We start from the raw sequence: 23,971 nt of genomic DNA on the forward strand, positions 1-23,971 counted from the left end.
CTGTCCCGCAGTCCCAGCATCTTGCTGGTCTCCAGCTCCCCGCCAGCGGCCTGGCTGAGCACGTGTCCCACTCCCACACGCCACCGTGCATCGCAATGTGGCCCTTGCACGTCCACTGCTGTGACCAAACACATCCTTGCCACCCGGCCTACCAGGGCCCAGGGTCACCGGAACCAACAGCTCCAGCGGGGAACAGCCTGAGGCCCCATTGGGTCTCCCTGCACTTGGAGTCCACCTCTGGCCCCCCAGGCCACACTGAGATAAAGTGGAGTTCTCATCGGCTTTGGCGGGCATTGGGGCTCACTGAACATGGCCCGTGGGAGTTCCTGGGCTAAGTGCACAGGTGAATACATGTGTGTGCCCATTTGTGCAGGCAGGTGTGCATATGTATGTTGACATGGCTATACTCCTGAGTGTGCTTATACATATATGGGCCTAAGTGCCCATGAGTGAGTCAGTCTGTCTTTGCACGTATGAAAGTGCAGGGGTGTGTGTGTGTATGTGTGTGGTTGTGGTTGTAGAGTGGCAGTAGGAAGCAGGCTCCAGCTCCCCACATGTCAGGAAACACACTGGTCAGAGAGAAGCTTGTTGCTGCTTTATTAAAACCTCACACACAAAGCACATCCCCCAAGAGGTGTTGGGGCAGCCTCTTGCCCAGCACTCTCCCTCTGCACCCCGGCAGACACGCTAGCACCTGCCTCTACCCCCAGGGTTCCAGCCTGTGCAGAAGCTCCCTGCCAGCACGCCAGCCAAAAGCCAGTGGCGGGGTCCACTCCCACGAAGGGTTTGCCTACTTGGACAGAACCAACTTTGGAGTTAGTCCAACGAACAGGCATGCCCAATCTCAGGGCTGAATTACTCCTTGCCCACAAGCCTTGGGTCCCAGCCAAAAGTCCAAGCCTGGGGAATAGGCTGGCAGCTACTACGTGACCCTATTCTGCACGCCCCTACCCCCACCTTGCTATGTGACCGCACTGGCCATGGGGGCAGCTGGTGAGATACTGGAAGTGCAGAAGACAGCAGGTCCTGAGCTGACCCACTGTGTACTGGAAGCAACAAGTGTAGGACTGAAGTGGTTGTTATTTACTTCAGCCAGCCAGCCAGTGGGGCACATGGGTGGCCAAGTTTGCTCCAGAACGGACAACCACCCAGCCACGCAGAGGCACGAGATGGAGCAGAGCGGGCAGTCAGTTGTTGGGTTTAAAATGGAAGGCTTGAGCGCTAACCTGATTTTTTTTTTATTGCATTTTATTTCTGATCTCTGGATGTTTCCTATCACCATTCTAAATGCCAGTTGGCTGTCGCCACAATCGTTTAAAGCAGGCCATTTGAAGAAATTGATTTAACGAGTCTATTTGGCAGGTGGCTAACTGCTGATTCCATCACCATGAAAACTGACAGCGACTGACAAATGAAAGCAACGGCTGCTAGTTGAGCAAATGAGTTTACTGAATGACAGGTGTGGTTTGGGTTTGTTAGTTGCTTGCTTAAACTGAGTCGGCTGGTAGCTGTTCCACCCAACACACCCGGCTGAGAACAGCAACGGCCTGAACCAGAGCCAGAAGCCAACGGAAGTTAGCCAAGGGTTGTCGGACTGAGTTCTCAAGAGACCCATGGAGTCCTTCAGTCTAGAGGGTCGACCCGGTCTCGAGCAGCTCACCAGCCCCATGGGAGGGACAGGCCAGCCAAGGGGGACGCAAGAAGATTGTCCTGAAGTCAGGTGGCCCACCGAGGCCGCGGGGGGCCATCGAAGCAAAGAAGCGATGAGGCGGCAGCTCCGCCCCCTGCCGGCACCAGAACCAGTCCTGGTGAGGTCACACCTCTGAGTACGGGGGTGGTGCGGGGCCCCACTCTGGGGCTTTCGGGGGCAAAGCCAGGGCCTCCTCGTAGGTCGGCAGGGCCACCTGGGGGAGACAGAGATGAAGGTTGAGAACTGCCGGGAGGGGCCAGAAGCCTCACCCCCAGCAGAATGAGAAGGAGGAGGGTGAGGAAGGGGAGGGTCATGACATGCTGGCTTCCTGTGACAGCACCAACGGCATGAACTAGGAGTTACCCGCCCCCCAAGTCCTGTGCCAATTCAGCATGAGCTCCCCTTGTTTTGATTGGAAGGCACCAATTTCCTTGGGAAAAGCCTTCGAGAAGAATTGATCCCACCCCTCAAGAGCCAGCAGGTGGACACGTGAGCAGGCTCAACCACTCAGAGTAGAAGTCCATATCCCTGCCTATCATCACAGGATCAAGGAGAGGCATGTGACCCAAGCTGGTCCAATCAGGCTCGTCCTTTTCCTACTGAGGTTATTAGGAGGGAGGGATGTTGACCTTGGGGTTTAGGCAGCTGTTTTGTCACCATGAAGGAAGGGCTACCCGAAAAGGGAACATTCAGGAAAGTAAAATGATGGTGAGGTGAGATCATACTGAGACCTGCTGAAGCCAGAACTATGCAAGGCTTTTACATTCAATGAGTTCCTGAGTCCCCCTCCCTTTTCTTTTCTCTCTCTCTCTCTTTTTTTTTGGCCTGAAATTGACTTGAATTTGTACCACCCACCACCGAAACTATCTTGACTAATACATCTCCATTTTACAGATGGAAAGTGAGTCACTAGCAAGTGAAGTCAGGGACACTTTCCCAACCAACTGTTTCTTAGGGTACCCTCTCCTCTCTTCCTGGAAATCGCCCCCACCTTTCCCAGCTACCATTGGCTATTCAACATCAGGCCAAATGCCACCTCCTCCAGAAAGCTTTCCTGCTCTCCCAGCTGAGGCCAGGCGCCACCCTGACTGTCCCTGTGTTTCTTACAAAGTTGTGACTGCAGCTCCATGTCTGGATTCACTCCAGAATACACCTGGCACCTCAACCTCGTCTGCCTGCCCGGGACAGATGTGAGCACAACAGAAAATGCTGGATGAAGGACAAGGATCCTAGTCTAACAGAGCTGAAAGAAATCACCCAAGCAGGGAAACCAAAGCCTGGGGGGGGCGGCGTGCAGAGACATGCCCAGAGTGGCATGGACAGCGAGTGGCGGAGCTGGGATCTCACCCCCCAGTCAAGCTCACCTTCGGCAGCACCTTGGAGTCACTCCTGTTGGCCGAGTTCATGCACTTGATGAATTGGTAGCATCTCCACACGCATTTGAACATGTAGACCTGGAAAAGGGCAGGGCCAAGCTGTGCTTTGCTGCCTAGCAGGCCTGGGGCAGCGGCCATCTGCTCCCTGGGAAGCCACACGCTCCAGTTGCACTGCCTGCACATCCTATTCAAGCTGGGAGCTCCTTGTGGAGTATTCTAGACACTGCCCTTTTCGTTACTTCACAGACACTGCCCACTAAGGAGCTTTTAAGAGCTGCTGACCTGCCCTCCTGCCCTACCTAGCAGCAGCACTGCAGCCCCAGCCTGGCCGCCCCTGGGGACCTGGGGATGGAGAGCTCCCTGCCTCCTGAGATCACTCCCACCCCCTTGAGGCAGCGCTGACGGTGGGCCTCTTGACAGCCGGCTGCAAGCAGGCTGTGTTCTGGATGAGCCTGCACGTGTAGAATTGTGCAGATGCAGTAATCTCTGCTGGCACCAGACTGCTTTCTCTTAGCAGAGATGGCAGAACTGAGCAGAAGAGCTCCACGCTGGAGCATGAGGTGCAAAGGCCTAGGTGGAGGGAGCCCACGAAACAGAAAGGGGGCTGGAGCAGGACCCCACACATGCAAGGTGGAGAGCAGAAGAGGGACGGGGTGGGGCAGAGCCACGCATGAGAGGGACTCCACAGTGGTCTCACCCGGAAAGCTCTCGCTGCACCTCACAAATGCACGCATGCTCAGTGGGTCTTGGGGACAATGTCAATCAAGCAAGGTTCTGGGGGCAGGAGTCTGACAGGATGGTTAGGATGCCACTCAGGACTTCCACACCCCACATCTGCATGCCCAGGTTTGACCCCTGGCACCACTCCAGCTCCCTGATCATGTGCACCCTGGGAGGCAGCAGGTGGTGGTCAAGGACCTGGTCACGCTGGGAGACTTGGAGACTCAAACTGAATTCAGAACTCCTGCCTTCTGCCTACCCAGGCCCAACCGTTACAGACAGGGGAGTGAAGGGAGTGAATCAGCAGATGGAAGCTCTCTCTCTCTCTTCCTTTCTCAAAAATAAACAAACAAACAGACAGTGACTGAATGAACACAATTTCCTCTCCAGGTTGCCACTACTTCAGAGCCCACACTGCTCAGGGGCACAGGTGCAAGGAGGCAGCCGGCACCTGGCAACGGCAGCCAAGGCTCCCACAGCTACACAGTGGCTGCCCGCCCTGCCCATCTCCTTCCCAGCACTCTGGTTTTATCAGTCTGCAGGGATCACGGCTGCTTTCCCAGGCAGAGGCCAAGAGGGAAAGCTCACCTTGCTGGGTACTGACAGAGCCGCTCATGGCTTCCCTGAGGCTGGAGCCCACAGGCCCCTCTGGTGGCCTCGGGATTCTCTGGGGCGTGGGATCCAAAACACCCTCACGGTGGCTCTGAGAGTCATCTCGTTTCCTGCCTCTTGGCCCCGCAGGGATACCTGCCAGTGAGTGTCACCACTTCCCAAATGTGCGACGTGAAGCTAGACTCCACCATGAGGGCCAGACCACCCCATCAGACTCCCTCTGCCTCTGACCGTCAGACATCTGTGACTGAGGCCTCAGTTTACCCTTCAGCAGGTGGGCACAGCATGACTCAGGTGCGGCAAGCAGAGATGGACGGGTGAGCCACGATCCACTCCCACATGGAGAGCTTTGTCTCACCAACCCCCTTCCCCACAAATCCCAGACCCCAGGGGAGGATGTGTTAGGTTCCTGACATGCTTGCACACACAGGTAGTCAGCTCCTTGCTGGGCTGGGGAGAGCTGGAGAAGGAAGCCTAGCAAGGTAAGGGGGCGTAGAGACCCACACTCCCATCCCTAACCCGGAGCCACAGTGCAGCCACAGCCGCCCGCTCCCGGAGCCGTGGGGCGGGGTCACTCACCTTCAGGATGAGCACGGTGAAGAAGGCCACAGAGAAGATGATCATCATCTTGATGAACTGGCTGTGTACCATCCCCTCCTGGCTGGGGAGGTAGTTCTGCAGAACACAGAGCCACATGAAGGTCTATGGGGGTGCAAGGCTGCCCTTACATGCAGGACGGACAAGCCCACCCTTCATACACACGGTAACACAGCATGGTACCTCCTCTCCCTGGCACACTGGTCACAATGACCTTTGAGAGCAGGTGCTACCTCCCAGGTCCTGGTAGCAGACTGGGGCAGGGAGAACCCAGGGAAGCAGGTGTACCTGACACTTCCGGGAGCCACTTCCCATGGCCAGCTGGTGGGCAGCAGCTGCCCGTGGGCCACAGCCCTGCCCTTCTGTAGAGAAACTTCTTGACTATTAAGAGGCAGCTGATCCTGGGACAGTGAGAGGCCCCTCCTCCCCCAGGCATTCCAACAGTGGGTGGCCTCTGGGTGATGCCACCTCTGGGACAGTTTTCACATATGAATGATCTTCAAAAAGTTCATGGAAATGTGCCTTACCCCCCAAAAAAAATCAATGCACAGATTTTAAAACCTTTTTGCTCCAAAATAAGCTTTTCTTGTAGTTCTATTCCCACAGATTTGTGAGGGACCCCTACAAATAATTTCTCTGAGTGACTCACAGCCCAGGCTCCAGAGTAAGGCCAGGGCACTGCTTCACTTCCTCTCTTTCTGGAACCATTCCTTCTAACTTGGGTCACTTGCTCATGACTCCGCCTTCTAGCTCAAACACTAAGACACAAGGAGGTGACCCAACGTGCCTAGGGCCACACAGCAGTGAACAGGCAGGGGGACCTCTGGCCCAGACTCACCATGTGGTTCATGGACTTGAAGTTGAGATAAGTGGGCACTTCCATGTAGGAGCTGCAGAGGGTCAGGATACTCAGACAGAAGTCCAGCAGCTGCAGAGTCATCAGTGGCACCTTGGAGGGGCCCTGGCAGGGATGAAGGCCAAGGAGGAGGAGTGAGAAGCAGCAGCTGAAGGTTTGGTGGCCGTGGGGCACACCTGGAGCCCTCACCTGAGCGACAGGCTCAGCTGGGGACATTGGCCACTCTCTTACCACAGAGAGAAACAGACATGCAGGTGTCTATTCCAAGGGCTAGTGGCAGACCCAGGACTGGAATTGGGCTCTCCTGCTCCTGGGCCCACACCCTATCCACCAGACAGACAGCCCCTCCATGTCTCCAAGACCAGTGGACAGGGGAAGGGTTAAAAGCTTGGGGCAGGAGGTGAAGGGAACCAGCATTCTGGCATGACAGACTGAGCCACCACCTGCAGCACCAGCATCCCATATGACCCTGGTTTGAGTCCCAGCTGTTCCATTTCTAGTCCAGCTCCTCACTGGTGCACTGGGAGGCAGCAGATGATGACCCAGTCCTGGGGCCCCTTTACCCAGGAGGACGCTCCTGGCTTCTGGCTTCTGCCTGGCCCAGCCCTGGCCAATGCAGCCATTTGGGGAGCGAACCAAGAGATGGAAGATATCTCTTTCTGTCTTTCAAATTAAAAAACAAACAAACAAAACAGTATCATCAGGGAGACCTCTGGACCAGCTACAGGTGCCACAACATTTGCTCCAAGGACACTCTTTCATGGACTTGAGTTGCCCTCTTTCTGTCTTCAAATTGGTCCTCAAGGAGGGACAAAATGGGGTGGAGACAGGAAAAGGGACACGTTCATTCCTATGGGAGTGTGGACTTGTGTGAGAACCTGTCACTCTGCAGTCCTTATTTCAGCCTCTAAGACTAAAGATGAGATGTGGGCAACGTGTGGGCAGAGTGTGAATCCGGACCTGTCTGGGGACCTCCAGCCACTCGCCCAAGGACACCTGCGGCAGGGAGATGTTTACCCATGATTGGCCACCTGCCACCTGCCTGGGCCTGGGCTCTGCTCGCCAGCACGGTGCAGGGCTGCATACTCACCGCTCGGCTCCGGGAGGCGAACTTGAGATAGGCGGGCAACTCGATGTAGGAGCCCAGTAGTGTAAGCAGGCACAGCAGGAAGTCCATGATTTGCAGGGACAGGAATGGCAGCAGGTACTTCTCCCGGTTCTGCAAGGCAAGACCCTCGCCATCAGGGGTTCCCTGGCCTGCTGTGTATGTCATCCCTGGCCCCCCTTCACAGCATGGGGACATATCAGTTCATTGACCAGCCTCCCTTCACCCCACATGCATCCACATGGCTTTCTCTGGTGGGATGGGGACAGGGTGAGATTTAGGTCCTACATAGCGTCTGGGTGTTTGGGGAAACAAGGGAACCAGCCCAACCACAGGGGCTCAAAGAGCAGGGCCTGGACCAATTGGCTCATAAGAACCTGCCAAGGAGCAGGCTTTGTGTCCACTCTGTAGAAAAGAAACCAGAGAGGACTTCCTGGAGCTGGGGCCACCAGGGTTAGACCTGGAAAAGTGACTAGGAAGCAGCAGGAGGGAAAGGGTGTGGTGTCACGGGCTTAGGGCCTGGTGGGAGGGGAGGCCTCGAGTGGAACGAGCATGTGCTGTGTCATCGGGTGCTTTTTTTTTTCACTGAGCTCACCCCCAGGACAAATCATAGTGAGAGATCCCTGGCAGGCCAAGGCTGGGGTCCCTCTCCTTCATTTGAAAGCAAGTGACTCTCTTCATCCCTCTCTCTGTTGTCACCCTTTCAAATAAAATGCTTTTCCCCATAAGAGGCGAGAGGAGTGGTGTTGTGGTACAGAGGTTTAAGTTGCCTCTTTTGACACCAGCATCCCGTATCAGAGTGTCAGTTCAAGTCCTGGCTGCTCCGCTTCCATCCCAGCTCCCTGTCAGTGTGCCTGGGAAAGCAGCGGAGGAGGGCCTCCGCACCCGTACGGGGGATTGGGGTGCAATTCCAGAGCCTGCCTACTTTTGCCTTGCCCAGCCTTAGCCATTGCCGCCATCTGAGGGGTGAACCAGCAGATGGAAGAGCTCTCCCTCTCTCTCTATGCCCTTCAAATAAATAAGATAAATCTTAATCAAAATAAAAGGCAAGTGGCCATCTAGACCAGGGCCCATGCTTGTACACCCAGAGGTGGGGACACAGAAAGAGGAAGGGAGAGCGCTGGTGTCTCACAGAGCTGCTAGGACTGCTCAAGGACCACCAAAGCACGCTGGATGGAATGTCAACAACTCAGGGAAGCCTGCTCCCTTCTCTGTCACCCTGCACAGGGCGAGGGGCTTCCCCAAGCTCAGGGCCCCAGAGTGTCAGCCAGGGGAGGCTCACAGCCCCTCGAGCCAGGTGTAGATCTTCCACCAACCAAATGACTTCTCGGCTCTGCCTGCCCTGCAAGTGCTAAGCCACCTGCCGACACAGGAAGGCCCCTCCACCTGGGCGCCGCCACTGTGGCTGCGTGGCAAGGCCCCAGCTTCCTGCCCGTCTGGGAACCAACGGGTCAAGCGGTTCCTCTTTTGTGAGGTGTAAGCCGCAGCCCGTCTCACCCTCCCAGAAGCTTTGCCTTGGGTCCAGCAGTCCCAGGGCTGTCTCCCATGACCTTCCCCGCCTGTGCAAGTCCCTCTGCCCACCCCCACTAGACCATGCTCTGCAGACCATGACTCCTGCTACAGACCCCAGCCAGGGGACTGAGCTGGCCGCATCTGCCCCTCTGCGCCCTGTCTCCAGCTCATTTCATTGATGATATTCCCAGAGCTTTCTCTGTACTCCCCAACCCTTCCTCTTTCTCCACCAACCCCCTCTGTCTCTGCATGCAGTGAGAAAGGATGTAGGTGCCCAGCCATGTCTCAGCCAGGAGCCAGTGGGCAGCACAGCCCTGTCATGCCCGCTGCACGGCAGCAGAGACCTGAGACCTGCAGCTTGGGAGTACCTGGGGAAGTGCAGCCATCTATAGAGGGAAGTTCTCTAGATACCCACCCAGGAGGGGCAGGAGGCCCGTGGGGCAAACCCCTTGCTCCCACCTCCCGTCCACCCCCTCACCTTAATCACACCAATCAGGAGGCTCAGGCTGATGGCAAAGAGCATGAAGATGAGCAAGAAGCTGGAGATCAAGTCGGCTGAAAGGCAAGGTAGAGCCATGAGGGCCGGCAGGTGCCCACAGGGACCCCAGCCAGGCTCCAAAACAGCACGGTAACCCCAGGGGCCAGACTTGAGTGTGAACAAGGACCTCAACACCGGCCCTCACACCACTTGTAGGCCAGGAGAGCAGACAGAAGGAGGTGGGACAGCCAAAGCCTGGTGTGTGGGCCTTCCGGGCTCTGCTTCAGCTGCGGTGGGGCTGGGACTGGGAGGTGTGGGGCATCCTGTGTGTGGGGGCCCTGAGTTGGTCATGAGCCTTAAGGGGGAGGGTGCTCCAGGTGTGGTCACTGTGGCCAGAGCGTGGTGAGAGGGGCGCCCACAGGGGATGTGGTCACGGAGTGGCAGTAGCCAGGGCTTGAACCCCAAACAGGAGTTGAGATTTGGTTTTAGTGATGGCAACTGAGCTGGAACGTGGGGTACGGGGGTGAGCTGAGACCTCAAGGTGCTGCCTGGGTTTGCAAAGCAGTGCCCCCCTGTGTTGCCAATACCTGCAGCTTGGGCAAGGGACAGGTGGAGCAGCCCCACCTGCAGAAGAAATCCCAAGGCCGGCAGAGGGGCAGGGCCTGCCAGAGGTTGTCCAGCTGGGGGAAGGGGCAGAACCTCCCACCTCAGCCTGTCCACCCCAGCCAGGATCCTCGCTCCCTCTTCCTCGATGCCCACCTCACCCTCCCCGCCCCCACCATGTGTCTTACCAATCCTGAGGTAGCCTGACTTGGAGGTCTTGCAGGAGGTTTTGCCTTGAGCCACCTCCACCGAGTGCTCGACAAACAGCAGGACACTCATGATCTGGGGCAGACAGAGCACCAGTCAGTTAGGCCCATGTGGCTCCACTGCCAGGCCCCTCCCCATCCACCCACACACACACATCACCCCAGGGGTAGGCACAGGAGGCCTGTAGTAGCCAGGACATTCTGCCTCCATGCCTGGCCTTTCCACACCAGCTCCTGGGCTTCTCTGCACCTCAGTTTGCTCATCTACAGAATGAGGCAAATAGACAAATCTCCCCCAGGAGCCCAGTTAGAATGGCACCCAATACTCATTGAGTGGTAATTGTGGCTACTACAAAGGTGAGACCTGAAGTGGGGACTCTAGCCCCTCAGGCCCTGTGACAACAGCCTCCAGGCGTCCTGAGCCACATCAGAGTTCAGAGCTCTTGGAACCATCCATGCGGGTCTCGGAAGCCCTGGCCGTAGCCCAGGCAGGTGGTCTTCCCGAAGGCATCTGTGCCACCTGTGTCACCTCCCTGAACACCACTGTCCCCACAGGACTGTGGGCTGCAGGCTGGAAAGGCCGGTCCCTCTTCTCTTCTGGGCTGTAGCCTCTGTGTTTCCTGAACACGTGAATGAACTGACGACTCCCACCCTGCACCAAGGATCCTGGCCAACAGTGATGGAGAAAGGCCTGATCCCTGATGTGCCTGGGGACCCCAGAAGCCCACAGACCTTGAGGCTACCTGGTCCATGCCCCCTCTGCTTTTGTCCTGCAGCCTCTGTGTAAATGTCTCCCACCATGGGGAGCTCACTGAACTCCATGCCCATGTACACACACACACACAAACTTCTAGAGGAACAATCTACCCACCCTGAAAACCAGCAGCCTATCCCCTCCTTTTCCACCAGTGCCCTACCTCTATTAATCTGGCCCACACTCACACTGACTTTCTAAGCAGCCCTGTGCTAGTAACTCAGCTGACAGGCGGCCAGACAGCCACCATCTGTTTCCCCCTTGCTGATGGGGTATTTTTTTTTTTTTTTTTAGCTCAGACACTGGTCTGAATTTGTCTTCCTGTCAAGTATGCCTGTTCAGGGGAGTGGAAAAGGGTGACACAGAAACATGATGATGAAGAAGCAGCCTTCGGGTTGAATTCAGTCCACTGTGTGCCCCTGGCCAAGTCACTTGGCTTCTTGGAATTTTCTCATAGGGGAAGTGATGATCACTGGATTGAGAGAGCAGCAGATTACCTTGCGTCTGCACAGTGGTGCCCAGACAAGTCAGACCAAGGGTTGGAAAGGACCTCCTAGCACGCGCCCCCCTGGCAGACCAGGGGAAGCCACTGAAGCTGGGGTGCTCTGAGACTGGAAACAAAGCTGAGTCAGAAAGTCCCAACTCCCAGCTGCTGGAAGGAGCCCAGTCACTGGTTTCCTAAGTTCCCTCTGCTGGTTGCACAAGCTCACAAAGGGTAGGCAGCTCAGCCCAGGGCACGTAGTGAGATGGGGCCGGCAGCGAGTAGGCTCTGTCCTTGTGTCCCTTCCCTCCCCCTACTCTCAAATCACCCGGAACCCTGCTAGTCTTGACCCCAAGGGACTCTGAGATCCACTTCATGCACACTGCTGGCCAAGCTCTTCTAAGCCCTGCTCCAGATCTAGTTCTAAATTCTATGCCTGCGATGTCACAAACATCACATGACAGCTATGGAACATTCCAGAAGTCACTAGAAGAAACGACTGAAAGTGGAGATAAGGCCGTTCTGAGGCCCTGTGGTTACCCTGGACAGCATCCCTTTCAGAGGCCTGTGACACCCTCATCCCAGCTCCCGCCTCTGCAGTAGCAGTCTTAAACATCTCTTACTGCCAGATTACCAGGCACTGTCCAGCCATCAGTTCCTCAAACTAGCCAGGCCTTCCCTGTGGCTGACAACCCTGGGGAAGGGCAGGAAGCCTAACCACCACTCCAGCTGCAGGACCATTCCTAACAACCTTATCCCCATTACACGGATAAAGAGAGTGAGGCTCAGAGAGGCCCACCAGCAGCCCCAGTCGATTCTCTTCATGCCTCTGCAGCCCACTTGGTCTCTCCAGGCCTCCTGGCTTCACGTGAGACCCACCCCTTCTCCCACTCCCCTGCCCGAACCTCAGCTGGTTAGAGCAGGCCCCACCCCCCACCCTGCCCCCTGCTCACAGCCGGAGCAAGCCACAGCAGGTGCACAAGTGTCTGCTTTCCTGAAAACCACTTGTGATTACAAGCCCACTTCACCCTGGCAATACAGACCTGGGGCCTGGTGGGTGAAGGTGACTCTATTTCCACTTGCCAGGCAAGAACCCTGAAGCCCCTCAAGAGCAGGGACTAGGCCAAGGTCACATTGTGGGGTCATCTCAGAGCCTGACTCAGATCTCCTGCTGGGCCCTCAGCCTTGGACAAAGGCCAAGGTCGGCTTTGGCACCTAGAAGGCTCTAGAACAGTGGGATGGAGAGGAAGTCACATTTACTGGGCACCTGCTATGTGCTTGGATGTGCACACACACACACACATAGGCCTGCATAGCAAGCTCCCCAAAGCCTGCAAGGCTGGCAGCACTTCCCCATTATACAGATAAGGAAATGGAGGCTATGGATGCACAGCCCTGGGTTAGGTAGCCCAGCTCGGACATGACCCTGCCATCACCACCACCATCTCCGTCCAAGGTCCCACTCAGTTGGAGCTGAGCTGGTGGCCCAGGGGCCAGACATTGATTTCATCTGCCCCTGCCCAGGCCAAGTCCCAAACCCCAGAGCCTCCTCCACAGCCTCGCTGCTGTGTAACCCGGCCAGCTCCAATTCGTCCCCGGCCTCAGCCTCCCTCTCAGACCAAGAATCACTGCCACTTGCCCAGGAAGGTCAGGAGAACAGACTGCAGGCAGCCCAGGCTCATCCAGCCATGCAACGCCCAGGGCCCACCCTGCCCATCCACAGGCCTCACCCCACAGCCTCATCTGCAGCTCTGACCGAGCGCTCTCTGTGGTTCCGGAAAGCACCTGGCTCAGGCACAGGAAGGTGGGGACTGCACCACTAGCTTACATTTCCAGGCTCCTGATCTCCACCTTCTCCTCCTGCACCCTGGTGTCTCCCCAAGCTCTGAGTCCAGCCGGCCTTTGGGACAGGAGCAGGGTTCTTCCCTCCCAGCATGTCAGGTGACAGCATTCACCTGTCCTCCTCCTACAGCGTCTTTTCAGCAGTTGTTCTTTCCCACGACTTGGCAGCAAAGAGCTGAGTCAGGTGGCCCACGGCTCAACCTTGAGCAAGCCACTAAGCTCTTGGACCCCAGGCTTCTCATCTGGAGAGTGGGGACAATCCCTGGACATGCCTTCTGGGGCTACATGCTGCACGCAGAGCAGACACATAGCAGGTGCTGCACAGCTGTGTCCCTGCACTGAGCAGCTGGCATCACCCATGTGGGCATTCATGCTCTCCCTGAGAAACATGCTCTGAGCACCCACCACCCCCACTCACTCTACCTTCTAGATAAGCCAGTGACCCTGGCTCCCAGACATCCCAGTCTGCAGGGGCAGCTGATAGGTGGACATGTGCTCAGAGCTATGACAAAGGACATGTCGGGGACAGAGTGTTAGAGGAGAGCAGTGCAGTAGGTTCCTGATGAGGAAACGATCATTAAGAACCTGAGCCTGGAAGACTCAGGGGAACCCTGGAGAACAGCTTAGAAAGATCAGTTGAAGTTTCTCAACAGAGTGGAAGGGACACCCCTTCCGGGATGGAAACAGCATGTGCAAAGGCCCAGGGGCCAGAGGTACAGAAAAATCTGGATCCCTCCAAAGACATGCCGAGGGTGTGGAGAGGGGAGGTGCTGCCAGTGGGGAAGTGCGGCCCAGAGGGAGGCAGCGACCAGCCCAAGGTCAAACAACAAGACCACTGCATGCCATCAGAACCAATTCTGTCATCATGACTCCAAGCCAGCACGCAGGCTGCAGGGTCCCCCCTGCTCAGCACACTCCCCGCAACACCTACTCTCTGTTCCCCTTCCTACCTCTTCCCTTCTCCTTGGTTTCAGTTCCCATTGCCAACCACCCAGCCCCTCTTGCTCAATAGTAAACGTGACTGTCAAAACCGAGCAGAGAGTAGACAAGCGGGCAGGGGAATTCTTACTGTTTCTCTCAGAGACTCTAAGGATCAGCAAACAGCTTGAGAGCAAAGCAAGGGGCAGAGGTGGGGAAATCATTGCGAGCGGAGGCCACTTGGCACACAACCACAGGGACAACGGCCGAGATGCCAGGGGCTGATGCAGAGGTCGGATACAGAGAGGATGTCAGTCAGGTGGGAAGAGCAATGGTGATCACGCCGGAAGTGGGGCAGATGGCTATTGCGATGGTGTTGGAGTCATGTGGTATGACAGTGATCGGTGTGGAAGCACACATGGGTGGCAGTGGACATGACCAGAAGGGTAGGGATGAAACGCACGCCGGTGGACACGCTCAGAGGAGAGAATGAAGATACCATGGCTACCTGTTTGAGTCCCGGCTACTCTGCTTCCCATCCAGCTCCTTGCTGATGTGCCTGGGAAAGCAGAGGAAGATGGCCCAAGTGCCTGGGCCCCTGCACCCACATGGGAGACCCAATGAAGTTTCAGGCTCCTGGTCCCAGGCATTGCAACCATTTGGAGACAGCAGGTAGAAAATATCTCTCTCTCTCTCTAACTCTGCCTTCCAAACAAATGAAAAAAAAAAAATCTGAAAAAGAAAAAAAAGAGCGGAAAATAAGAAGTTGTGTAGCCTTTTATGTAAATATATAAATAATGTTACTGCTCTTAAGGACACTGGTGGGTGACAATGGTGATGACATCACAACAGCACATAGCTGGAGAAGGTGTTGGTGACACCAGGGCTCCCTACCCCACACCACAGCCTGATTCTGGGTTTCAACACCAGTTTCTTCCGCAGGCTCAGATCTCAGAAGACGCTAGCAGAACCCCCTCCACCTGAGGTTTCGGGGGTGGGGGGCGGGGTGAAATTGACACAGGCCAGCCTGGGGCTGATGCGTCTTAACCCACTCATTCACTTGCTGCTCCCAACAGATGCGCCACTTGGGACAGCTTCAGGCTTTGCACAGAGGACAGCAGACCCTGCCGGGCACCCAGCAGAGGTGGCACCAGGAGTCAGGCCCAGGCTTGACCTTAAACCTTTGGTCCCAAGGGCCACACACCCTGTTCTGCTCTGTTCTCCTGGGCTGCTGCACCCCGACCCTGAGTCATGCTCAAAGGCTGCTGCATATGTAGGCCCTGGCGGTTGCTGTCACCTGGGCCCCTGGCTCAGTCACCTACTCTCCCTTTTTTCTCCAGGGGCCTGCTGAGGTGTCTGGGATAAACACAGCAAGAGAGAGCCAGACATGTCAGCAATGCAAGAGGAAGCTCCCTGCCCCCACCCCCAGTTTCCTGGCAGGGCCTATCTGGAGCCCTGCCAGCACCATCTCCCCAACTGCCTCTCTAGTCTCACCAACCCTGTCAGAGGGACGCCCCATCCCAGGCCACACCCTCCACTGCAGCCCAAGGCAGCCACCTTTGCCTCCCCCAAGCCCGGGCTTACTGTATTTTCCACTTGGCACCTTCTGGGTCTCCCTTGCCCCTCAGCCCCTCCCTGATAACTGGCACTGGGCTGGTATCTCCGCTGGCCTCCCCAGCTCACTAGGCCTCATTCAGGACCCGGGTTGAACTCCTGCTGCCCTGTGTTTGCCTTATCAAGCCACTTCCCTACACTGTGCCTCAGTTTCCCTATCTGTAGATGATGAAGATCCCATCCTGTCTACCAATAGAGATGGTGACTCAGGAAGATTGCCCAAGCCCCAGGGACACCATATGGCTACCACCACACATTGAAGTCACGAGGGGACTTCAGAATGTCATGAATAAATGGAACTAAAAGGACAGGTTCAAATGTCCCTTGGGGTACCCACAGGCCGTATCAGAATGCCTGGCTCAATCTCAGCTCCATTCTCAGTTGTAGCTCCATGCTAATCCGCACCCTGGGAGGCAGCAGGCAAGGGTTCAAGTACTTGGGTTCCTGCTACCCCCGTGGGAGAGCTGGATTGGGTTCCCAGCTCCTGACTTCAGCTTGGCCCAGCCCTGGCTGCTGAGGGCGCAGGGGGCGTGAATCAGCAGATGAAGGATTTTGTCTCTCTCTCTGCCTTTCAAATAAATTCAATGTATTTAAGCAGAACAATGGAATGAAGAACTGTTTATTTTGATGCAAAACATTCAAGGCCATTTTGCACCCAAATTAGCTTCTCATGGTTTTGTTTGCCACCTCCTTTTTGAGGTCCCCGGGTACAGGAACACAGTGGAGACCGCGGCGGTGCCGCACCATCGGCTGCCGTGCAGTCATGGGGAAGTGCACTGGCCCACAGTGTCTGGAGAGAGACGCTCATGCAGGAGAACACACGGTGGAGGATGGCTGTTCTTGGCAGGTCTAGAACCTCAAACAAGTAAGGTCGTAGATAACCACGCATCGGTTAAAGCCAGTGAGTTGGAGTATGAGGACTTGGGCCCTTCGGGGAGCACTCTTGTCCTATTTCTGGGGGGAGGCCCCTTGGGTGTGTCTACTTTCTAAGTGTTCACCAGCACGAACATGTGGGGTGTCTGCATGTTACTGCACGTAAATCACACAGAAATGCAAGGCAGGACCAGGCCCTGGGACTGAGAAAGGCAAACAGGCAGGCCGACTCCCCAGATGAACTCCCAGGCCACAGTCGCAAAACCCAGAACTGGCAAACACTGGGAGTTGAAGTCCAGAGAAGGTAAGCATTAGGGAATACTTACCCTAAAAAAAAAAAACACAAGGAAGGGGGTCCGGGCAGAGGGGCTGGCATGCACAGTGGTGAGAGTGTGGAGACCTCCTATGGGGAAGGGCACTGAGCTGAGGCTGGGGCTCCCACTAAGCAGCAGGAGGAGTAGGGCTGGGTCGAGGAGGAGGATGCTGGGGCAGCTGGGGACACAGGGATCCATTGGTTTCATGTCATGTGAGTGGAAACTTTGGGCTGGTTGGGGGGCGGGTAGAGAGAGGAGAACAGAAGAAGTGACAGCTAGTGCAAAGGCCCAGGGGCACACAGAATCAGAATGTGGTTCCCTATCTGCGGCCCAGGAAGGGCTTCAACTAGAGCCCTAGCAGCAAGGCGAGCAGAGCGCTGAGTGAGATGCCTAGCCATGACTCCCAGCAGCAAGGATGGCCTGGCCATGGGTAAGTTCATGGACTCCCTCCTGTCTGGGCAGCCACTGGGGACTCAAAGTCAGATTCCAGGCTCATCCCAAGACTCCAGCATCCTGCACCCACTGCGTCTCTCGGGAGCCACAGCACAACAAGAAGTACAGGGGATGTAGATGCCTCTACCAAGGTTCCTGTGCAAGGTCATGTCCACCTGGGAAGGCAGGGCAGGGTCATCCCACCTCCACCCATGGTATGAGTAAAAATGGAGACCGCCTGCCCCATGGGCTCGTGTGCTTCTAAGAACAAAGCTCCGGATGTCACAGCTGACCTCCCCTCCCCAGCCCCTACCACACCCCTGGAGGGACACCTGGGTGCCTCGTTCTGTGTCCACCACGGGCCGCTAGGCTGCCTGCCCCTCCCTTCCCCAGCCTCAGTGTGTTCTTCCGGTGGCAGCTGGATTCTGTCCAGCAGTCACACGTGGAGGTTCTGACCCCCATGGGATGGAGGAGGAGACCCAGGCAGGGAGGCTGGAGGCCCCCCGGAACAGCCCGTGAGCTGCCCTGAGACCGCTCAGCTTCCTGTCCCACCAGGAACTCTCGCTTTCCCCATGCTGGGCACGGTCCCCTGGGAGGCCAACGCCAGCCTCACCCCGAGCTCAGAGCAAAGTCTGAGTTCTAGGACACTGCTCAAAGCTCAAAGTAAAAGTCTCACTCCCAGCCGGGACTCAGCCGGCAGGGGGTGATGCCAAAGCTGTGGCCCATGCCAGGCTCTGCCCACCCCCCAGCATCCATAGGGTCCCCCTGTCCTACAGGAGGGACAGCAGATGGCTGGCACCACCACCAACACCAGCCACCTCTAACTCCCAGAAACCTCCTTCTGACCTTGAGCCTGAGAACCAGGCAGTGGGGCAGACAGAGGGAAGCCCAGCCTGGGGTCAGGCCTGTCCCAGCTAGGGACACACAGGCAAGTGATCACTCAGTTGCAGCCGCAAGAACTCAGCCACCCCCAACAGCCCCGCCGAGCCCCCAGCACAGGAGGCAGCTGCACCCGTTACAGGCCAGAAGTTGAAGTTGTCACCCCAGAGAAGACCACAGTCCAACGCTCATGGGGCCCCTGGCCATGGCCATAGTGCTGGGAGAGGCTGGACTGCCCCAACTCTATCCAGTAAGGACACTCAATCCTACCCCATTCATGAGGCTTCAGCACACTAGCCCTCCGCAGGAAGGAGCCTCAGATCTCAGGTCCCTTCTATTCTCACCAAGGCAGCAGCAGCTCAACACCTTGAAATGATCACCCTTGAGGTATAACCCATTTCACAGACAAGGAAGCCGAGGCCCTGACAGCAAAGGTGCTGGCCTGCTCAAGGTCCCATCACTGTGAGTGAAGAGACCATTCAGTGCTCGGTCTCCTCATTGGACCGCGATGGCTACCCAGGAGGACGCAAGAAGGAACCCCAGGAGTTCTGAGGAGGAGAAAGTATTGGAGGACTTCCTGCAGGAGGAGGAAGCCATCGTGGATGGCTGGGGGTAAAGAAGAATCTCTCAGAGACAGACCAGCCCAGCTATGGTCCACTCTGTGGTCCATTCCCCACTTCTCTATGTGACCTGGAGCGGGTCGGAGACCTGGCCCAGCCTCAGTCTTCTCACCTGTGAAATGAAGAGATGCATGAAGCCAAAAACGAGGGGCAGGAGCAGCAGCACCTCGCTGACCTCTCAGCTCTGCTCCTCCCACGGGTGTGTGGTGACTGTCCCTGCTATCCCCTCTCCACCTGGCCACCCCACGCACAGCCTTCTGGCACCCCCAAGCAGCTTGCCCTCTGCTAAGCTAAGTTCTCGAGACTACCACCAGCTGTGCGCCCACTTGTCCCAGCGTGCTCCAGTCCCCATCATTCTGGGGACTCAGGAGCCCTTCCACACTCCCCACCCCAGGGCTGGCCGCTCTTCCACGTGCCCACAGCGGTCAGCAGTATCATCGTCAGCCTCCTGGGCCACCATGCTCCTTAAGGCCTGTCCCCAGCTCCGGGGCTGGCCTCGCAGAGACGGCTTGGAAATGTCTCAGATCACATTAGGGCAAGTGAGGCCCCTTCTTTTGGTACCAGACACCCACACAAAAAGCCTTGCTCACGTACACAAAGGAAAGCCACACTGGATTCTAACCCAAGTTCAAGGTAAACCTCCGGCTGCTCTGTTCATTTATCCAAAGTGGCAGGTTTGGCAGAACAGACAAATCTCTGAGGAAGAATTCAAATCAGCATGGGCCGCCACACCCTGGGGTCAGGAGCAAAAGACCCACCCCCCACGCATAGACTCTGCACAGGTGTCTGCTCCCATAAGGACAAAGAGAATAAGAAAAACTTGACTGCCCAGGAAGTTGGTGTCTCCACCAGCATCACCAAGCTCAGGTGACCCAGGTCCCCTCTCAATGGCCTTGAGGCATGTTCCCTGCATGTGGCACACGGAAATTGGCACGACCCCTCTGCCATCCTCTACCCAAAAGCATCTGCCTTTGGTGAACTCTTGAGAAAATCACTGAACTAATCCCAGCTCAAGAACATCTGACAAAATGCCCAAACCACCAAGATCACTCAAAACATGGAAACCTTTGAGAAACTGACAGGGCCAGTAGAAAGAGACCTCGGCAGCGAGTGAAAGCTGAGGGTGGCATGGTCCTTCTGAGGGAGCCCTGCATGGGATCCCCAAGCAGAGCTAGGATGCAGGGTGGGGAAGCTGGAGAAGTAGGGATGGAGTGTGGCCATCAGGCAGCAACAGGTGTCCACATGATGAATCCGTTGTGACAAGTGCTCTAATAATGAAAGCTGTCAGTCACAAGGGGAGCTAGGCAGACGGGACACGGCCTGAGCATCACATTCACAGCCCTTCTGGAACTAAAACTGCTCTACACTAGAATGTCTATTTTTGAAAGCAGTGCACATTCATAGCAGAAGCGGCAAATGGGAAAGTGGAAGAGCAGTTGCACAATCCCGGAGGCCAGAGACGGCACCGTGAGTGGTGGCCCTGCTGCCTCTCTGTTCTGTTCTGACACATCCTGTTTCCACTCGCTTGAAATCAGCGTATTTTTATTTATTTATTTTTTAACCACAACAGGTGTAACCTTTCTATTTGGGCAACACACTTTCAGTGACAGGCTCCTTGAGGACGAAGGGCAGGAGACATTTCCAGGTAAGAGGGTCTTCTGGGTAGAGGCGGGGAACAGGGAGGGAGCCCTTATCTTCTGCCACCTACTTGAAGCTGATGACAAGCCAGGACCCCAAACACCCCTCCAGGAAAGTCCTCTGCCTTCCTGCGGGTGGGAGTGGCCAAGAAACCCTCCAGCGAGGCAAAATCACTAGGAAGATCTCCCAAGTCAAGAACTGACTTGCCCACACCCCCCCCCCACCCCTGCCCTGGAGCACCAAAGGGTTCTTGGGCAGTAACGGCCCCTAGACTCGATAAAGTGTGACGCTGGCTTTGGACGTCAATTGCCCGATTTAACCTTCCCCAGAGGGGCCCCACAAATAGCTCGCCTCTTGCAGAGCCGTCACCCGTGGCTGGCTCCAGATGATGACGGATGCAGGCAACTGGCACATCTGGAGGACAGTTTCTCTTTCCCATCCAGATCTTCAAGGTCCTGCCTCACACCTGCTGCCTGTCCACTGGGCCACAGGAAAGCCCCCAGCTCAGCCCCTGTCCTTCTGAGAAGACACAGAACGCCCCCTGCCCCACACCAAGCAAAGGGGAAAGGAGAGATCCACACCGCCATACCCTAAGCAACCCAGATCACAGAGCAGCCAGGCTACTCTACCGCCTTCTCTTGCCCTGGAACCGGCCATGGCTCCCCCGTGACTCATATCAGAGGCAGTGAGCCTCACCTGGGAAGGACAGTGCCCAGGTCTAGAAACCTCTTTGGCTGTCATCACTGGGGAGGCAGTGTGGCTGCTCTGGCATTCAGCAGGTACAGAGCAAGGGTGCTGCTGAACTTCCTCACAGGCAATGTTCAAGACCCCAAGCCAAGGAATCATCCCCAAATATCAACAGCACACCCCAAGGCCACACCACTCACTCACCCTATCCCTCAAGGTTGTATCACTCCCCTCCTCCCCAGCCTCCAGGTCAATGTCTGTGCAGCCCCCCACCCCCACCCCGCAAGCTTCATACACCCTCTCTTTGCTCATGCTATTTCCTCCACATCCCTGCTACCCACAGCAAAATCTGTATCCCCTACAAAGGCACCATCTCCAAGAAGCCTTCCCTCCTGCCCTGGACCCAGCTCTGTGGATGGGGCCTGGCTCTCACTGCAACATTGTTGCGGGAGGACTTGAGACTGCAAGATCAAGAAGAAAGTTGGTGGCACCTGGGCACAAGTGGACCTGTGTAGACCTTTCCATTCCACCCTGCATCACTCAGCCACATGGAAACATCAGAACATACAGCAAAGAAGCCTGCTTCCTGCTTCTCTAAACATCGGGAAAGCAGTCACAGTCCCAAGCCCTGGTTGACATCAACCAGCAGGAGCAAAGGGCCTCCCAGGCCCATCTGTCCTACCTGTGCTCACGTGTGTGACCCGCCTGGACTCTGTAAAGGGTACACAGAGGCTGGTCTAAGAAGTCACAGTTAGTGACTGAGCTGGGGTAATATCAGGAGAATGACCTCTGTGGGGGGAGGGGGAAGAAAAGTATGCAAGGAAGGGAAGTGGGGACATCTCTGCATACATTTCTATCCCTGCAAGAATGTTTTGGTCTCCAAGCTTGAAAATCCTACAGGGGCCATCATGGCGGCACAGTGGGTTAAGTAGCCACTTGTGACACCAGCATCCCATATGAGCACCAGTTCCAGTCCCAGCTGCTCCACTTCCAATCTAGCTCCCTTCTAAAGTCTTGGAAAAGCAGCGGCAGATCATCCAAATGCTTGGGTCCTACACCCACTTGGGAAGCCTGGGAAAAGCTTATGACTCCTGGCTTCAGCCCCACCTACCCATCTCTGGCTTTTCCAGCCATCTCTAGGGAATGAACCAACTGATGAAAGATTTTCATCTCTCCCTCTGTCTCTCTAACTCTGCCTTTCAAGTCAAATGAGTGCATCTTTAAAAAAAGAAAGCCCTATTGACTTGATGTGGGAATCAGCCAAGATGTTATTTACTGCTCAACTCTGACCCGGGCAGCAGCTGTGCAGGACCATCTGTGAGCTCCCCGCCCTCCCCGGAACCACTGTCCCAGGGTCGGCCAAGTCGCCTTCAAGTGGGCCAGAACAGGTGCATGCTTGACCCCCACCTGTAGTGCAACATTCAATTGTGAATCAAGCCCCGTTCCACCTGCTGTGGAGCCATCCTGTCCTCGAGCTTCTCAACCTGCCACACGGGTATTTTAGATAAAAGGAAACTGACACTCAGACGGGTAAGTGGCCCAAGGATGTAGAGTGAGGAAATCAGGATTTGCACACAGGTGCTGTGTGCTAACCACTGAGTGGCATCGTCTGCTGAAGGCTGGGCTCCTGCCTGTAACAGGAAGCTGAGGCAGCCAGGGCTCAGCCGTTTGGGGCAGCCCACCACAGCGTGCAAGCCCAGGCTGATTTTGAGGAAGCCCTTCCAGGCTCATGATCAAACTGCCAACCACAGGTCCTGAGTCACCCAGGAGGAAGGAGCCTGGGGGTGAGGGACAGAACAGAGCGGGGACCCCAAGCTTCAGCCACCCTAGACAAAGAGGAAGCTGTGGCCTCGGGGGCTGTCACTGGGTCCCCAGGCACTCCATGAGCCACAGATGACAAAGCTTTCATGCTGCCTGTGTGCACTGGCCTCCAACAGGCACCCTGGGAGACCAAGCCAGACACCCCACTCTGGCTTCTTAACTCAGAATGGCAACTTTTCAGTGCTGGAGAGGGGCAGAAGTTTAATTTATGATCCTCCATAATTCCCCCTCCCGATCCACTGGAAGCTCAGAACGAAGCTGCTGATGTCTGGGTGTCCAGAGTAGCCTGTGCATGCTAGCTGCCCCTGTGGCCGACCTCACACCCTAGAGCCCGGACCAGCCTGCACTCCCCCAGGCCTCCCAGCCCCTCAGCGTGCACTTGCACCTGCTGCTTTGTGTGCAGCCATAACCTTGTGCCCCCTGCTTTGCCTGGCTCAGCCAATATAGACACCGAGTTGCAGTGCGAATGTTGCGTACGTTCAAAGCTGCAAGACATACCAATCCTGCCTTTGACAGAGGGGGAGACTGAGGCCAGAGGGTGGAAAGGGATGAGCCCAAGGTCCCATAGAGAGGTGCTGGGCAGCAGCCTTCCCTTGAAGGGGTGTGCTCTCTCTCTCTCTGCATACACACACACAGGTCCCTGGGGCCAGCTGCACACTCACCACATGGTAGATGGCCAGGGCCATGGTGGCAATGCGGACATTGAAGCAGCAGCAGGTCTGGCGGACGGCGGCCATTTGGAGGACCATGGTGCTGCAGTCCCCTCCTCTGAGGCTCTGAGGAGAAGGAACCCGGTGCCTGGAACAGAGCAGAAAAGGGGAAGCTGTCTGCTCTGTCCTCACTTCCGTCCTGCCTCCCAGAACTGGGGCGGAGCCACTGAAAAAGGGCTGGGGAAGGACCCCACCCAGTGTTGCCTCTGCCTCTCTCTCTCTCTGTCTCTCTCTCTCTCTCTCTCTCTCTCTCTGTGTTTCTCAGGAGCGGCCCCCAGGGAGAGCAGACCTGCTCACCATCCATACCCCAGGATCCCAGGCTTACAAAGAAAAAACATGCAGGTCCAGAGAGGTCAAGGCACTCCCCCCAAACCACACAGCAGTTAACACCTGCAAAGGATTCAAACTTGTAAAACTAGTTACATCTGGCAAATCCTAAGCATGTTTCTGGAGTAACTTTTATCCTCATCTCAACCTTTGGGGACAGCAGCTGCCATTATCCCCATTTTCACATTGAACAAACAGAGGCACAGGATGGGGACGAGATTTGTCTGGGGTCATGCAGCTGGGACTGACCCCCTCTGGCAGCCTGAGACAATCCAAGTCCCCTCTGTAGGTTCCAAGGTCCCTGCC

The 23,971-nt window shown here is 56.2% G+C and overlaps 1 protein-coding gene across 1 annotated transcript; it reads right to left on the minus strand.

Moving 5' to 3' along the window:
• Positions 1-1,428: 1,428 nt before the first annotated feature.
• On the minus strand, positions 1,429-23,443 carry LAPTM5 (lysosomal protein transmembrane 5). Its single transcript, XM_040974074.1, has 8 exons — positions 23,291-23,443; positions 9,738-9,831; positions 8,947-9,023; positions 6,942-7,070; positions 5,834-5,956; positions 4,978-5,073; positions 3,055-3,144; positions 1,429-1,904 (listed from the first exon to the last, which is right to left on the minus strand). Exons 1-8 carry the CDS (start codon positions 23,375-23,377, stop codon positions 1,815-1,817), a joined length of 786 nt encoding a protein of 261 aa, XP_040830008.1. The 5' UTR covers positions 23,378-23,443; the 3' UTR covers positions 1,429-1,814.
• Between the last annotated feature and the right edge of the window lie 528 nt (positions 23,444-23,971).

The sequence above is a fragment of the Ochotona curzoniae genome, unplaced genomic scaffold (assembly GCF_017591425.1).
Source record: "Ochotona curzoniae isolate NIBS_2020 unplaced genomic scaffold, NIBS_Ocur_1.0 contig_2404, whole genome shotgun sequence".
NCBI classification, from domain to species: Eukaryota; Metazoa; Chordata; class Mammalia; order Lagomorpha; family Ochotonidae; genus Ochotona; species Ochotona curzoniae.

What these genes read in the sequence shown, in the direction of transcription:
- LAPTM5 (XM_040974074.1), bottom strand. Translation starts at nt 23,377, where the DNA reads ATGGTCCTCCAAATGGCCGCCGTCCGCCAGACCTGCTGCTGCTTCAAT. An exon ending in CCCTGGCCATCTACCATGTG is followed by an intron (nt 9,832 to 23,290) that starts GTGAGTGTGCAG and finishes TGTCTGCCCCAG; the next exon opens with ATCATGAGTGTCCTGCTGTT. An exon ending in TCACCGTGCTCATCCTGAAG is followed by an intron (nt 3,145 to 4,977) that starts GTGAGTGACCCC and finishes GCCCTTTTCCAG; the next exon opens with GTCTACATGTTCAAATGCGT.